We start from the raw sequence: 17,204 nt of genomic DNA, 5'->3' as shown, positions 1-17,204 counted from the left end.
AATTTTGGTTTTGGTTTATTCTTGCTTTTCTAGATTCTTAAGGTATATTGTTAGGTTGTTTATTTGAAATCTTTCTACTTTTTTGATATCGGCATTTATTGCTGTAAACTTCCCTCTTAGTGCTGCTCTTGCTGTATCCTATAGATTTTGATATATTGTGTTTCCATTTTCATTTGTTTTAAGAAAATTTTATATTTCCTTCTTAATTTCTTCATTGACTTATTGTTTAGGAACATATTTAATTTCTGAGTTTTTATACTTTACAAATTCCTGTTGTTATTGCTTTCTAGTTTTATTCCATTGTGGACAGAAAAGATACTTGATATAATTTCAACTTTTTTGAATTTTTTGAGACTTGTTTTGTGGTCTACCATGTGGTCCATGTGCTGATGAGAAGAACCTGTATTCTGTAGCAGTCGGATGAAATGTTCTGTACATGTTTGTTAGGTCCATTTGGTCTAAAGTGTAGTTTAACTCCAGTGTTTCTTTCTTGATTTTATGTCTGGATGATCTCTCTATTACTGAGAGTGGGGGTGTTGAGGTCCCCTATTAATATTGTATTCCAGTCTATCTCTTCATTTAGATCTGTTATTATTTTCTTTATATATTTGGCTGCTCTGGTGTTGGGTACATATATTTACAACTGTTATATCCTCTTGCTGAATTGACCTCTTTATCATTATACAGTGACTTTGTCTCCTTTTATAATCTTAGCCTTGAAATCTATTTTATTTGATGTAACTAAGCATAGCTACTCCTACTCTTTTTTTTTTCTTGGTTTCCATTTGTGTGGAATATCTTCTTCTATCCCTTCACTTTCACCCTATGTATGCCTTTGTAGTTGAAGTGTGTTTCTGGTAGACAATGTATAGTTGGGCCCTATTTTTTAATTTACCCAGCCACTCCATTTGTATTAATTGAAGAATTTAGTCTATTTACATTCATTATTATTATTGATAAGTAAGGACTTAACTACTGCCATTTTGTTACAGGATTTCTGTTTGTTTTTTTTTTTTTTTCTGCTTTTTCTTTTGAGACGGAGTCTTGCTCTGTCACCCTGGCTGGAGTGCAGTGGTGCAATCTTGTCTCACTGCAACCTCCACCTTCTTGGTTCAAGCAATTCCCCTGCCTCAGCCTCGCTAGTAGCTGGGATTACAGGCATACGTCACCACGCCTGGCTAATTTTTTTGTATTTTTAGTAGAGATGGGGTTTCACCATGTTGGCCAGACTGGTCTCAAACTCTTGACCTCAGACAATCCGCCCACCTCGGCCTCCCAAAGTGCTAGGATTACAGGCATGAGCCACTGTGCCCGGCCTTTCTGATTCTTTTATAATGCCCCTCTTTCTTTCTTCTTTTCTTACTGTCTTCCTTAGTGGTTAAGTGGTTTTTCTCTGACAGTATGTTTTTAGTTCACTGCTTTGCATTTTTAGTATATTTATTATAGGATTTTGCTTTGTGGTTACTATGAGGCTTACAAAAAACATCTTATAGACACAATACATTATTTTAAACAAATGACAACTTAACTTTGATCAGAAAGGAAAGCAAGGAAACCAAAAAGGAAAAACTAAAAAATGCTACACTTGTAAGTTCATCCCCCATACATCTTGGCATTCTGTTGTCTCAATTTATATCTTTTTTATATTGCCTATTAAGAGGTTGCTGTAATTATTATTTTTGATAGATTCGCCTTTTAGTCTTCATACTAGATATATGAGTGGATTATACACCACAATTATGGTGTTAGATTATTCTGAATTTGTCTGTGTACTTAGTTTTACCAGTGAGTTATATGCCTCCAAAATTTTTTTTTCATTTTAACATTGTTTTCTTTCATATTGAAGAACTCCTTTTATCATTTTTAGTAAGATGGGTCTAGAAGTAATGAATTCCTTCAGCTTCTGTTTATCTGATAAAAACTTTATCTCTCTGTCATGTTTGAAACAAAGCTTTGTTGGATACAATATTCTTGGTTGGCAGGGTTTTTCCTCCCCTTCAACACTTTGAGTATGTTGTCCCACTGCCTCCTGCAGGGCATGGTTTCCTGAGAAGTCAGTTGCCAGACAAATTGCAGCTTCTTTATATGTTATCTGCTTCTTTTCTTTTGCCACTTTTAGGGTCCTCTCTTTGTCACAGGCCTTTGAGAGTTTGATTATTATATGCCTTAGGGTAGTCTTCTTTGGATTCAATCTGTTTGGTCATCTGTGACCTTTACCTGTGTATTTCTATCTTTCTCCAATAGGGAAAGTATTTTCTTGTTAATTCTTTAATTAACTTTCTACCCCTTGCTCTTTCTCAGCTCTCTCTTGACCACCAGTGACTCTTAGATTTGCTCTTTTGAGGTTATTCTCTATATTTTGCAGGCATTCTTTGTTCTTTTTTATTGTTTTCTCCTCTGTGTATTTTCCAATTGCCTGTCTTAGAGCTAACTGATTCCGTCCTCTACTTGATCCAGTCTGCTCTTGAGAGCCTCTAATACATTTTTCAGTTCAGCAAATTTATTTCATCATTCCAGCATTTCTGTTTAATTTTATTATTTCAGTCTGTTTCAATTTCACTGATAAATTTCTTAATTGTTTTTCCATGTTGCCTTGGAAGTTGCTGACTTTCCTAGAATTGCTACTTTGAATTCTTGATCTGAGAACTCACACGTGGCTGTCTTATCAGAGTTTGTCACTGGTACTTTGCTTTGTCTATTTGGGGAGGCCATGGTTCCCTGCTTGCTGTTGTTTTTTGTGGACATGCGTCTATGGCTTTACATTGAAGGATTATTTATTTATTCCAGTGTTTGTTCTCTGGCTTGTTTTGGTCTTTCTAGAATATGTTTGCTTAGAGGTCCTTTGCAGTTGCCTGTGGGTCCCCTTTATCCTAGATCACTGCCTCCTATTCAGCACTAGATGGTGGTATAATTGCTGGTTTGCCTCAGTTCTCAGAAACATTTGGCAGTACTGTCTCCAGTGGTGGGGAAGGGGTTGCATCTCAAAGGGGTTATCCTAGCTATGTAGGAAGGCTGCCCAGGGTTCCTCCTCAGAAGACTTATGGACTGTGCCTCCCACAGTGTTGTGCTGCTGAACAGCCACTCTGAATAGGCGTTTCCTTTGGCTGAAATAAAGAGCAGAAATTCTTGGGCTGGAGTTTTTAATCCTGCTTCCCTCTTTGTCTGTAGCCTCCCTTGGGGGGTTTTTCTTCCTAAAGCACTTGTGATGCTTCCCATGGGCTGAGCCAGGAGTGGTTTTCCTGCAAGGGAGCCCAAGATGGTGGGGAAGCTGGCTTTCTGCTTTGATCTCACTTTATCCAGTGTAGAAATGGTGAGCCTAAGAGGAATTTCCTGCATGCAGTGCCAGGCAGATTCGGGGAGAGGCATTGTGGGTAGAGAAGTTCATTTCTGTTACCATCTCCGTGGAGCTTTTCACTTCTCTGTGGCTCCAGGAATTGTGTCAGCCTCAGGTTCAAGTTCTGGGATATTGCTGGTGATAATCTTGGCACTAGAAGTTTATGTTTGGTTTTCTGTGGTAAAGAGTGAAGCCACATTGCTTCTACTCTTCCATTTTGGAGTTATCACCCTCTGTTGATTTTAATTTCTGACCAATTCAAAGCAAAATTATTAAATAGATAATGATAATATGACACAGAAGGAGTGATAGCCATAAACCTTCATGCGATGAATAGTATTGCATCAACATATAAAACTTAAAATGCTAGAAATTAACTGAAACACAATTACCTGGGGATATTTTAGTGTACTTCACATGAAATAGATGAAAAACAAGAGTCAGATAATATTGGAATAATAACTGTGAACTAAGATACATAGCACATTTTGTAGTTTACAGATACAGAATTCACCTTCTTAATAGGTATGTGTGAAAATTTGATTTCTTATTAGAGTAAAACAATTGGGCAGGCATCTTTGATCACATAATGTACCTTGAAAGTATTAGTAAATTTTGAACATTAATGACACTCAACTATTCTTATACTCTTGGTACCTTCAGTTGTTTTTGTTTTTTTTTTCTCCCCTGGAAAGCATGGAATGGAAAGTACATAGTAGGTACTCGTACTGCTTATTGAAATGAACTGTTCTATTTTCATTAAACCCAGAATGAAGTGGAATTTATTATTTTAACCTCTGAAAACACTGACCAAATCAAGCCTCATATTTTTAAGTGCTGCATATAACCTTCACCAGTGTGATTCACATAAATATTTCCTATGTTATAGATCATGAAAACATAAAAATAAGCTAGGCTGGTTTTGTCTGAGGTTACATTTCTTTCTTTCTTTCTTTTTCTTTTTTTTTTTTTTTGAGATGGAGTGTTGCTCTTGTCGCCCAGGCTGGAGTGCGATGACGCTATCTCAGCTCACTGTAACCTCTGTCTCCTGGGTTCAAGCAATTCTCCTGCCTCAGCCTCCTGAGTAGCTGGGATTACAGGTGCCCGCCACCATGCCTGGCTAATTTTTGTATTTTTAGTGGAGACGGGGTTTCACCATGTTGGCCAGGGTGGTCTCGAACTCCTGACCTCAGATGATCTGCCCACTTCAGCCTCCAAAAGTGCTGGGATTATAGGTGTGAGCCACCACCCTGGCCTAAGGTTACATGTCTAATAGACTTCTGAACCATTCGGTTTTCTGGCTTGGAGACAAAGAATCATCTTATCGCATTGGTGCCACCAAAGGATCCTCTTGAATCCTGCTCTGTGCCCTTCAGCACTCACTAGGTAATTCAGACTGAGGTATTAAAAAACTATGTACTATTAGTCTTAGTTTTTGAAAACAATTGGTGAGTATATTTTAAAATAGATTACAGCTTAATTTATGTCATTTTGATGGTTAGAATTTTTCAGTTTATAGTAGTGCTTCTTAAACTTTTCTAATCTTTCTCAGTTATTATAGTTCAATTTTATATAATAAAAAGTTACTATGTGTGGGTTTAATGAAGTCTTTCTTCTTCCCAGGATGGATGTGGACAGTTTCCATATGATGCAAACATCCAGATACACTGGGTATCATTTCTGGATGGGCGCCAGAGAGTTTTGCTTTTCACCGATGATGTTGCCTTGGTTTCCAAAGCACTGCAGGCAGAAGAAATGGAACAGGCTGATTATGAAATAACCTTGTCTCTCCACAGTCTTGGGCTTTCACTGGTTAACAATGAAAGCAAGCAGGAAGTTTCATATATTGGGATAACCAGGTATGCAAGAAGGAAAATAAGACATCCTAAACCTTTAAAAGGCATTAAGTTCATAATAGCCGATTTGAGAAAAGTAAAAAGATACCTGGTTTGACTTTGGTATGCTGTATATTTATTCAGTAAGCTTACTGAATAATTCTTTGAACTGTTAGTTGAAAAGCCCCGAGGATAGAAAGATGACTAAGATATTGTCTTTGTCTTCACAATACTCATTGTCAGTTGGTGGGGAAAAAAGTGGTTTGTTTCTTTCCTTGTTGTCCTTAATTGTGTGTGTGTGTGTGTGTGTGTGTGTTTAATGAGTTACAAAAATACTGAGAAAAGGAAAGTATGTACAAAGAAGGATGCACATGCACAATGGAAGTACAGAGGTACAAGTGACTAGTTTGTTTTGTGCAGTAGAGGTTGGGGAAACTGTCATGAGTTAGGGGGAAACCAACAGAAACAAACTGGAAAAAAGGTTCAGAGAGGAGGCTGTATTTGATATGAGTACATAATCTTTAATGGGTGGCCATTTAGAATTTTCTAATAGTTATGGGACCAGTTATTTTCTCCAGTTCTATTTATACCTGTATAAGCAAAATATTAGAATATGTAGTTGATTTTAAAAATCACACTTAATTTGGTAAAAGACTTATTCTTTTTTAGAGGCTGATGGGTGGAATGGTTGACATGATACCAAATATAACCAGGATAGGATCTATCAATAAGCACATGTTTGGGGAAAGAAAAGCAAATTAAGGAGAAAAGTAAATAGATAATCTATGTAATGAACTTTGCCCAACACCTGACAAACTAATGGTTATAAATGGTATCATACATACCATTAATATAATGTTAATATATTTATATGTAGATAGGCAATGCATTCTTTGTTATATATTTCAGTATTATATGATATTTTTAAACTAAACATGGAAATCATTTTTAGTTATATAGGTCCAGTTTTCCCTTTTGTTCTTCGATAAAACTTTTTACTTTAATATTGTATATGCTGTCCTGGTTTGTCAGGTTTACCTTTATTTATAAGAACATTAAAAAATTTATCTAAAATAACCTCATTACCTTTTTTATGACATGGTACACATTCAGTGAAATCTAGATTTTCAAAGGAAAAACACCAGTTACATAATTTTAAAAATCAGACTTTTTTTGAGCAGCCTTATGTCTAGAGAAAAACTGTAAAATAAAGAGTTTTCATGTACTCGCACTCTTGTTTCCCCTATTACTAACATCTTGCAGTAGTGTGGTACATTGTTACTATTGATGAGCTAATATTGATACTACATTATTGTCTAACTTCATTATTATCTAACTTCTATATCTAACATTAAGTATTACTCTTTGTGTTGTACATTCTATGAGTTCTGACAAATGTGTAATAACCTGTATTCACCATTACAGTATTATATAAGATAGTTTCACTGCCCTAAAAGTCTCTCAGCTTCCTCCTGTTAATCCCTCCATTCCTCTTCTAAACCTTTGGAAACCGCTGTTCTTTTTATTGTCTCCAAAGTTTTTCTTTTTTCATAATTTCATATAGTTGGAATCAAGCAGTATGTAACCTATTCAAATTAACTTCTTTCACTTAGCAATATGCTTTTAAGGTTCCTTTGTTTCTTTTCATGGCTTGACAGCTCATTTCTTTTTATTATTGAATAATAGTCCATTGTATGAATGGACTATTACTCCAGTTTGTTTATCCATTCAACTATTGAAGGAGATCTTGGTTGCTTCCACATTTTCGCAATGAAGCTGTTATAAACATTTGTGTGCAAGTTTTTGTGTAGACATATGTTTTCTCCGCTTTGGGGTAAGTGCCAAGGAATATGATTGCTGGATCATATGATAAAAGTATGTTTAGTTTTGTAAGAAACATCAAATTATCTTACAAAGTGGTTGCATCATTTTTGCATTCCCACCAGCAATAAATGAGAGTTCCTGTTGCTCCACATCCTTGCCAAAATTTGGTATTGTCGGTGTTTTAGATTTTAGCTATTTTAATAAGGATATAGTAGTGTGTCATTGTTTTACTTTGTGGTTTTCTGATGACACATGATGTTGAGAATCTGTTCATATGCTTATTTGCCATCTGTATATCTTCTTTCCTGAGCCACCTGTTCAAATCTTTTGTTCATTTTAAAATTAGGTTATTTTCTTAATGTTGAGTTTTAAGAGTTATTTGTTTATTTTGGATACCAGTCTTTTATCAGATGTGTGTTTTGCAAATACTTTTTCCCAGTCTGTGGCTTATCTTTTTATGCTCTCAACTGCTTTTAACAGCAGAAGTTTTATATTTTACCTCAGACTTATCAATTCTCTTCCTTCATGGATTGTGCTTTTGATGTTGTATATAAGAAGTCTCCACTATACCCAAAGTTATCTTTATTTCCTCCTATTATCTTCTAGGAGTTTTGTAATTTTGTGTTTTATATTTATTTATTTTTATATATGTATGTATTTTTTTATTTTTGAGACAGAGTGTCACTCTGTTGCCCAGGCTGGAGTGCAGTGGTGTAATCAACGCTCACTGCAACCTCTGCCAACTATGCTTAAGCAATCCTCCCACCTCAGCCTCCTGAGTATCTGGGACTACAGGCACGCACCACCATGCCAGGCTGATATTTTTTATTTCTTTGTGGAGATGGGATTTCACCATGTTGTCTAGGCTGATCTCAAACTTATATTTAAGTCTAATCCAGTTTATTTTTTGTGAAAGATGGAAGCTCTGTGTCTAGATTTGCTTTATTGCATATGGATGTCCAGGTGTTCCAACATAATTTGTTGAAGGACTTTGGTAGTTTCCTCATTTAGATCACATACACATTGTATTCGATTTTATTTATACCTAAGTGTTTGTGTCTTTGGTGCTAATGTAAATGGTATTCTGTTTTTATTTTAAATTTTAATTGTTTATTGCTGGCATGTAAGAAAGCAGTTGACTTGTATATTTACCTTATATTTTTGCAATCTTGTTATAATTGCTTATTAGTTACAAGAATTTTTTGGTTCATTCTTTGGGATTTTCTGTTTAGACAGTCATGTCAAATGTGAACATTGACACTTTATTTCTTCACTCCCAACTTTATTTTCTTGTCTTATCACATCTTGGACTTACAGTACTATGTTGAGGTGGGAATGGTTGAGAGTGGAAATACTTGCCTTGTTCCTAATCCTGGTGGGAAAGCATCTGGTTTCTCACTATGATGTTAGCTATAAGTTTTTTGTAGGTGCTCTTTATCAAGTTGAGGAAGTTCCCCTTTAAGTTGTCTCAAAGTTTTTATCATAAATAATGTTGGATTTATATTGTCTATAGTAGATATTTTATTCAGTGCCTTCATTGACTGGTATCCTCTAAATACATTTTATAGTTAGGACATTGTTAACACTATCATTGACTAATAGAAACAAGCTATGTAAAATAAAATATTATAGATTTTAGTATTCTCTAATTCAGGTGCCAGCAAAGTTTGGCCTATGAGCCAAATCTAACCCAATGCCTGTTTTTGTACAAACTGTATGAAATTCAGTTTGTTTCCCATAATTAATGTTTTGTTGGGACACAGTGATTTCTGTTCTTTTACATGGCTGCTTTGACATTGCTACTGAGTGCACTACAAATCACAGCGTGTTTGAGTTAGTGCATATTGTTCTGCAGCATTTTTTATATTACTGATATATATCTGTCATATCAAAACAAGAGAAAAGTGAACTTTGAATGTTCATCTTTTAGGGCATAATGAAATGTGTATTATCTTCTTATTAAAAAAAGCATCATTTTATTATGTTGTGGAACTACAGCTCTGCTGAAGTAATACAATATATGTTGACAATATAGTTTCCAAACTAAGCACTTACCGTAACATTTTCAAATCACAGGAAAGCAATGGCCAGAAAAATTAGAAAAATTTAAGGCAAAATATGTCATCACACAGAATATCTTTACAAATACAAAAAACAATAATGAGGCTGCAAGCAAAGTACGTTTCTGAGTGACTTATTTGTTAGCCAAGCCAGGAAAGTCTTTTACCAATAGTGAGTTAATTGAATTGTGTCTGCAGCAGCTAAAGAAATGTATCCAGAGAAAATGAATTCGTTTAAAGGCCATTAGCCTTTCAGTAGGAACAGTTGCTTAAAGAATTGAAGACATTCAGAACAACATCAATAGTCAATTACAAAAACAAGGCAAATGATATTGAGTGGTTTCCTTTGGCTCTTGATGAGTCAACAGATGTTACCAATACTGCTCAGTTGTATATTTGAGAAGTCAGCACTGAGTCTGAAGTGACTAAAGGATTAACCTGTATAAATAGTTTGCCTAGGACAACTACAGGTGAGAATATTTTCAAACCAGCAGAAGAAATACTAATTCAATACAACCTGAAGATAGATACAACTGATTATGGGAAAAATATGTGTGGAACAGAAAAAGACTTAGTTGGACAAATTCATAAAGCTAGTGAAAATGTAAAGCATTTAAAGCCTATTATTTGTGAGCAGGTACTTAGTGGAAAATATTTCAGTCCACCTTTTGTTACCAAACCATTAGTGTCAAATAGTTAACTTTATTAATTCATGTGGACTTAACTATCATCAGTTCTGTGAATTTTTGCCAGAAATAGAAGCTGAATGTTCTGACTTGTGTTACCACACAGCAGTTTGATGGGTTAGCAGCAGTAACTTTGTATTGTACTCTTTGAGTTCTGGGCCAGGATTAAAATTTTTTTGAACAAAAAGAACCACCCTCAACCACTATTAGTAAACACCAATAATAGTGGCTTTGGAAATTAATTTTTGTTGCAGAATTGATAATGCAATAATAGTGGCTTTGGAAATTAGTTTTTGTTGCATAATTGCAGAATTGATGATGTTTTTAAATGAATTTCAAGCTAAAATTAGAAGACAAACAGTGCTAATGTGAAAAATTTATACTACAGTATAGTCAATTTTGAAGACAGCTAATATTTGAATCTCAAGTAGTATCAAGATGTTCCATGTACTTCCTGTGCTGTCCAAGGTTAAAACATGAAGCAAAATCTCCACTTCCACATGTATTTGGAGAGGATATATTTTAAGGCCTGCAACTCCAGTTCCAGCAACATTTTTTCTGACCTCAATGCAGGTGTAAGGAAATTTCCACATTTCAAAATTCATTTGTGCAATTGAGGAGCTTCTACCTAACTTTGAAATGGAAGTGATTGACCTGTAATGTATTAATATACTAAAAGGCAGATATCAAGAGAAGAATTTAATAGAATTTTATGAATGCCTTCCAAGTGATATATATGCTCAAGTAAAATAATAAATTCTCATTGACCAGTATCAGTATTTGGCAGCACCTATCTGTGTGAAATGGCATTTTTAAAGATGCTCATTACAGATTACCATTAATAGATGAACATTTACAATAGATTTTGGTAATAAATAACACTAAGTGACATGTTACTTTCACAAAAGAAGTTTTTTTTTCATTAATAGACTTGTTTTTAAGAATTGCTCTTAATTATTTTATATTCTAAATTTCATCAATTAAAATTTATGGGAGTTTTTTCTCTCTTTGGTATCTAAGTTGCCTATCTAATAACTTGAATTTTGTCTCAGTCCAGAAAGCCTAAAATATTTCCTATTTAATATGTGACCCTCTGCAGAAAAAGTTTGCCAGTCCCTTAGTTGGTTGATGTCAGCGTTGATAGAAAAAGTATTTTCTTGCCTGCCTCTTTTCTTTTTGTACTCTTGCAACACAGGTATAGTTCGTTACTTTAAGAAGTCCCTTATACCAATGTAATTTTCATAGGAAAATAATAGTTACAATAATCTGGAGTTGAATAAAGTTCCACAGACCTAAATACATATTGCTAATTTAATTTTTGTGTGTGAATTATTTAGTTCTGGTGTTGTTTGGGAGATGAAACCAAAGCAGAAATGGAAGCCATTTAGTCAAAAGCAGATAATCTTATTGGAACAATCCTATCAGAAACATCAAATATCAAGAGACCATGGCTGGATTAAGCTAGATAATAATTTTGAGGTATACCAAAATTCTTTTGTTTTGATTTTTATATGTGTATTTTCTTGGTGGTGGTAGTAAGTAAAATTGTAATGCCCAAGTAAAGACATGTGCAGAAATGAACTTATTTATTGGTAGATAAACCTTTATTTCTTAATAGGATTGGCGTGTCTAATGATACACATTAGTATATTTTTAATTAAAATATATTGTTATTTAATCATATACTGTGAAACAGGATTTAAACCTGTGTTTTAATAATTTTATTACATTTTTATAATTTTATTTACAAATCAGATAGTCTTATGGAACTTGTTTTCAGAAAGATTAGGGAGAAGTTAAGAATGCCTCATTGAAATTTTTGTTATATTTTGAATGACACCAATATATATTGCTAAATAAAGACTGTGTAAAATTACATATTTCATTGAGGAAAAACCTACAAAAAGCTGCTCAAGTAAATTCATTAAATGTGAGTGATTGTTGGACGTGAGTAGGCATCCACAAATAAAGATGCACTCCACCTAGGCCCTTACACAGTTAAAACTAAAAGTCACCTGTGCTCCAGGAAGTCTACAGAAGCTTGACTGCAATTTCCAGCTTGCTCTAGTTTAATCATGCAGTTTAGTTACTCTTTGTCATTGTTGCCTGATGGTTTGGTTAGCACTGTCACCAGTTACATTCCCCAGCACCCCCATCAATTTTGGCCATACTTAAATGATAAAAAACTATATAATTCATGTCAGACGTGACTAAGCTCTCAATTATTGATTGCAAAACAGACTTTGTTTAGAATTATCTTTGGGCCAGGTGCAGTGGCTCACACCTGTAATCCCAGTACTTTAGGAGGCTGAGGCAGGAGGATCACTTGAGGTCAGGAGTTTGAGACTTGCCTGGACAACATAGTGAGACCTTGTCTCTACAAAAAAAAAAAAAAGATAATAAAATTAAAATTAGCTGGGCATGGTGTCACATCTGTAGTCTCAGCTGCTTGGGAGGCTGAGACAGGAGTATCACTTGAGGCCAGGAGGTTGAGGCTGCAGTGAGCTGTGATTTTGCCACTGCACTTGTGACAGCAAGATGCCGTTTCAAAAAAAAAAGAAAAGAAAAGGAAAGAAAGAATTATCTGGAACTATTCGTTACTTGAGGAAGTTTTCTTTTACATAAAGCATGTTTTTAAAACTATAGTTTCTATACTTGAAAAGTTTCACGATCTTTTTTTTCTAATAACTGGTAGAAAAGTGGTGCTTTTGCTTCAGAGATCTCAACTGTAGATCACCTTAAGATAGATCTGTTGGTGAGACATAAAGATTTTTTCAATTTGATCAATAAACAGATATTAAAAATGGAATGGCTACTGTGCTAATATCAGCTCATCACAAAAACGTGCTTTTTTTCTAGGTCAATTTTGATAAAGATCCAATGGAAATGCGCCTCCCTATTCGTTGCCCTATTAAACGAGACTTTTTATCAGGAATTCAGATTGAATTTAAGCAATCTTCTCACCAGAGAAGTTTAAGGGCCAGGTTGTACTGGCTTCAGGTAACATTGTCATTCTCAAATAAGTATTTATCATCACTTTGGGAATCTTGGGAATGAAATTTCTTTTTTACAACTATATAGTTTACATTGTAATTAGTATCTTTTCTTTGTTTGTATGTTTTTTCCCCTTTTTCCACATATCCTGTTTATTTAACATCTTACATATAAACTTCGTGACTGTTAAGACGAATTTTGATCAATTAGCCTGCAAAAGGGTTTTCTTGCACTGAGATTGTTATTCTTAAAGGTTCCTTTGAATTTGTCATGGGACCCCCAAATAAGATTTTCCTTTGTCATTCTTCAGGACAGAGAGCAGAGCTTTGCTGGAGGTTCCTTTTGGATGCTTGCTTGCTCTCTCCCAGCATCCCTCCCTTCCTTCCTTTTAGCTGTTAAGTACTGTTTAGGCTACTTTAATTCTTCTTCTTTTTATCTTATCCCCTAATTTCATATTCAGTTTCTACTTTTATTTAAACCATAGAGAATTGAAATCTCACAGGATCCATAGATACAAGTATTTTCATTAATGATGTACAGACTACTGTTAATACAATTATGAGAGTATTTATATAGTCCTTTATTGAAAGCCTTGCCCTTGCTGAGGTATGTAACTTTTACAGATTTAAAATGAAACTTCTAATTACACCGCATATACACGCAGACACTTAATTATGATGAAAGTAGTGGCCTCTTCTATAACGTTATCTTTGAAACTAAAAGGTTAAATTATTTGAAATCTTGCTAAGTTTGTTTTCTTTTCTTTCAGGTTGATAATCAGTTACCAGGTGCAGTGTTCCCTGTTGTATTTCATCCTGTTGCCCCTCCAAAATCTATTGCTTTAGATTCAGGTAAAATAAAATAAGTTGTGACATAGATATACCTTATTTATAAAAGTTAAATAGGCATTAGTTTGACCTAGCATAAAGCATTATTTTTTTTATGTGTTACTTCTTCCTCTTAGAGCCCAAGCCTTTCATTGATGTGAGTGTCATCACAAGATTTAATGAGTACAGTAAAGTCTTACAGTTCAAGTAAGTGAAGATTCCTGCTGTTTCTCTAAAAGAATTTAAAATGAGAATCTACTTTGAAAATAAATCTTACTCCTTTTGAAAGTGACTTTCATGTAAAAAGTATTTTCCAACTGAACCTATTAATTCACTTTTGGTCAAGTAATCTTTTATGCTTCAACTTATTTTAGTAGTAGTCTCTACATATTTTAAGCTGTAGAATTTCTTCAACCATCTTCCCTTTATAACTTCAATTAGAATATAAAATAGTAAGTGAAATCTAAATGATATGTATTTGTGAGCTGTGTTCTTTAATGTAATTGCTGTGAACTTTAAAAATTGGATCATACATGCTACATGATCTGGTTGTATTTGTTTAATCTGTGACATGACGAATGTGGCATTTGGGACTGTAAGTGCTAAGTGTTAATGCAGCAGTATTACCTTGAGTGAAGCTTTCACTCCAGTGAAAAAGTCTCAATCTAAGAAGACTTTGATCTTATTAACATAATTTTTAGGAGATGAAGGAACAAGATATAACTGTGGCTTTTCACTGAAATCAAAGTATTAACATTGAAAATTAAAAGATTTGGTAGAAATCCTTTTCCATCTTAAATTTTTTTTCTTAGGTATTTTATGGTCCTCATTCAGGAAATGGCCTTAAAAATTGATCAAGGGTTTCTAGGAGCTATTATTGCACTGTTTACCCCAACAACAGACCCTGAAGCTGAAAGAAGACGGGTAAAAATTTTTATTTCTTGGGGAAAATATAAAATTAAAAAAATTTAAATCAGCCTTTTTTGAACAAATTTTAATAGAGAAAAAAATTAAAATAGAAATTCTTGATTTTATTTTTTTCAGACTAAGTTAATCCAACAAGATATTGATGCTCTAAATGCAGAATTAATGGAGACTTCAATGACTGATATGTCAATTCTTAGTTTCTTTGAACATTTCCATATTTCTCCTGTGAAGGTTTGTTGTAATTATTATTTTGAAAATTTAGTGAAATTATTGTAGAACTTTTTAAAGGGTCTATGGACCAACGTAGGTTTTAATTTGTTGCATCATGTATTTGGTGGGAATTTTGTTTGATTAATCGAAATAATTAAGACAGTTCTCTGTAGCATATGTACAGCCACAATTCCCACAGAGAAACCACCAGAGCATGTTCTCCAGTTTTGAATTAATAACCCCCTTATTCAAAGAAGAAGCTGACAAAAGCGTTTCTTAATTAAGCGTAGAAGTGCTTGCCAACGTTTAATGTTTTGGTTGCACTTTGTAACTACTATCACTGTCTAAACAGAGAGCTATAATGGGTGCTGTAACCAGAATGTGAAAATGCTGAAGTAGGTACTATATTGTTGATGTGGTGTTTTTCCCCCCTTCCAAAATTTGATTGTAACTAAGGGAGTGGAAAATTGGATACCTTTCACTTGCCTGATTTTGTACTTTATGAACCCATTTCTTTTTTCCCTTTTGTTGTTCTTTTTAGCTTTTATAGGAGAAAGTGACTGCTTAGTAAATTCTTAAATTCACAAATGCTATCAACCATAATGCTCTAAACTTGTGTAATGGGCCAGATTTATAATTAAGTAACTCTTTAAAATATTGATGATCCTTTACATTCTCAAAAACTGTTTACAGCACATTACTTTCAATTGCATTTACCAGTCCTTCAGCTAAATGAATGGATTTCTAAAATGGAATTATTATTTTAAATTGATCTATTAGTTTGGTGATATCAGACATATTGATAGTGTCAGGTTTAAAATTGATATTGTTTTATGTGATAGGTAATATACCATTTCTTTTTCACTTTTAAGTGAAAATTAGTTATTTGTGGGATTGAACAATACCTTAAACAAGTACTTACTGAATGCTTATTATAAAAGTTGCTGTGGAGGTATAAAACAGCTTCATGGATATTATATTCTAGGGGGATATTAATGATTGATAATTTACCTATTCATTTTCTTAGGCACAGTGGGAATTGTGCCATGAAGTCTAATGGCAAAGATTATGAACAACAATTATTTTCATAGCCCATAAGTAACATTGCCCTAGGGAAGGGCTGGATTAATGTTTACCCGTGGTTACCTTTCCTGGATCCCAGCACTCCCAGACTCGTCATTTGGGCAGAGGGTCACATGAAAGAAAAAACTAACCACAGGCTTTCCTGGCGTTGCCCCAAGTCCACTTTACTTGAACTCTATATTGGTTAGTTAATATGCCTAGGAAATGACAAAATGAGAAAGGAAATTCATCTACTTTATTTACACATATTGAATTACTTTTTGCCTATGTCTTCTTGCACTATTGCACTAATGATGGTTCAGTTCAAAGTAGCAGCTAAATGAGAACCTGAAATCTCATGTTTAAATACTAAGTTGGAGGATCTGTGGAAGCTGAAAGCCTTATTATACTTTTAAAAACTTGACAGCTTGCTAACTTACCTTAATTGTCATGTTATTGTTGTTATCTATATTTTGACTGGCAGATTACTTGTGTGCCAGTTTACATGTTTTTCTTCTTAAAATGATTACGCCATTTTTGTAAAGTGTGTCGGTTTCCCTCATATGAATGCAATGGCATTTATATACATTGCATAAAATTAGAACTCTGTTTTTGGATCAGACTAATTTGTATTTTATCAAAAAGCAAAGAGAATCAAATGTAAGTGGGTTGTTCTGCCTAATGTATGGTATCAAATAATAGCTTTCACTAGGACTCTAATCGAAAGACTTTTTTTGGTTTGTTTCTGGACTACCTGGATCCCAAATATGTAAATTTTTCACTTTTAGCTTTCATTTATTGAACATTATTTTTCTTTTAGTTGCATTTGAGTTTGTCTTTGGGTTCCGGAGGTGAAGAATCAGACAAAGAAAAACAGGAAATGTTTGCAGTTCATTCTGTCAACTTGCTGTTGAAAAGCATAGGTGCTACTCTGACTGATGTGGATGACCTTATATTCAAGTAAGACTTCTGTTAGAGTACATTGGGAAGCAGGTGTACCAAGGTCATGTTTCTGGACATTAATTCTCTCCACTTGTGCAATGTTAGCTTAGGAAAAGGATAACTTTACTACTTATATTTGGAGAATTTGTTCCATTTGTGATTATACTCTTTAGGAATGCTTATTGTATTCATAATGATAAGGTGAAGAGTCTTGTTTTTTGTTTTTTTTGATTACTCATATCTAGATAATACCTGGATATAGAATAATAATTGAATTTTTTAGTCATATATTATAAATTAACCATATTTTAAAACATAATTATATTTAGAGATATGTAATGCTAGATACATATGCATTAAATAAATTGTTATTGAATTGAAATTCAACAATGGTATTGGAACAAGTAGTTATCTGGGTGAAAAAAAATTCCCTGTAGATCATTTTTACCTTACATGTACACTACTAAATTTCAGAGAAAACGAATGATAAAATATAAAACCTA

General features: G+C 33.9%; 1 protein-coding gene across 18 annotated transcripts in view; it reads left to right on the top strand.

Annotated features, from left to right (window-relative positions):
* VPS13C (vacuolar protein sorting 13 homolog C) overlaps nucleotides 1–17,204 on the top strand; it is a 202,616-nt gene that overhangs the window by 159,749 nt on the left and 25,663 nt on the right. For 16 of the 18 annotated variants that reach the window (XR_010151392.1, XM_054666973.2, XM_063794165.1 and 13 more), the window contains 8 exons: nucleotides 4,958–5,193; nucleotides 11,077–11,218; nucleotides 12,599–12,739; nucleotides 13,503–13,584; nucleotides 13,698–13,767; nucleotides 14,373–14,484; nucleotides 14,605–14,718; nucleotides 16,580–16,719. Coding sequence is in view for 15 of the 18 variants with exons in the window: in XM_054666973.2 (XP_054522948.1) it covers nucleotides 4,958–5,193; nucleotides 11,077–11,218; nucleotides 12,599–12,739; nucleotides 13,503–13,584; nucleotides 13,698–13,767; nucleotides 14,373–14,484; nucleotides 14,605–14,718; nucleotides 16,580–16,719 (1,037 nt within the window). In the remaining 3 variants the exon portion in view is untranslated. Of the gene's footprint in view, nucleotides 1–4,957; nucleotides 5,194–11,076; nucleotides 11,219–12,598; nucleotides 12,740–13,502; nucleotides 13,585–13,697; nucleotides 13,768–14,372; nucleotides 14,485–14,604; nucleotides 14,719–16,579; nucleotides 16,720–17,204 lie in introns of those variants that run through there. The other 2 variants (XR_010151394.1, XR_010151393.1) reach the window with 2 other exon arrangements.

The sequence above is a fragment of the Pan troglodytes genome, chromosome 16 (genome assembly GCF_028858775.2).
Source record: "Pan troglodytes isolate AG18354 chromosome 16, NHGRI_mPanTro3-v2.0_pri, whole genome shotgun sequence".
In the NCBI taxonomy this organism is placed as follows: Eukaryota; Metazoa; Chordata; class Mammalia; order Primates; family Hominidae; genus Pan; species Pan troglodytes.
This window is presented reverse-complemented; position numbering and strand designations above follow the sequence as displayed.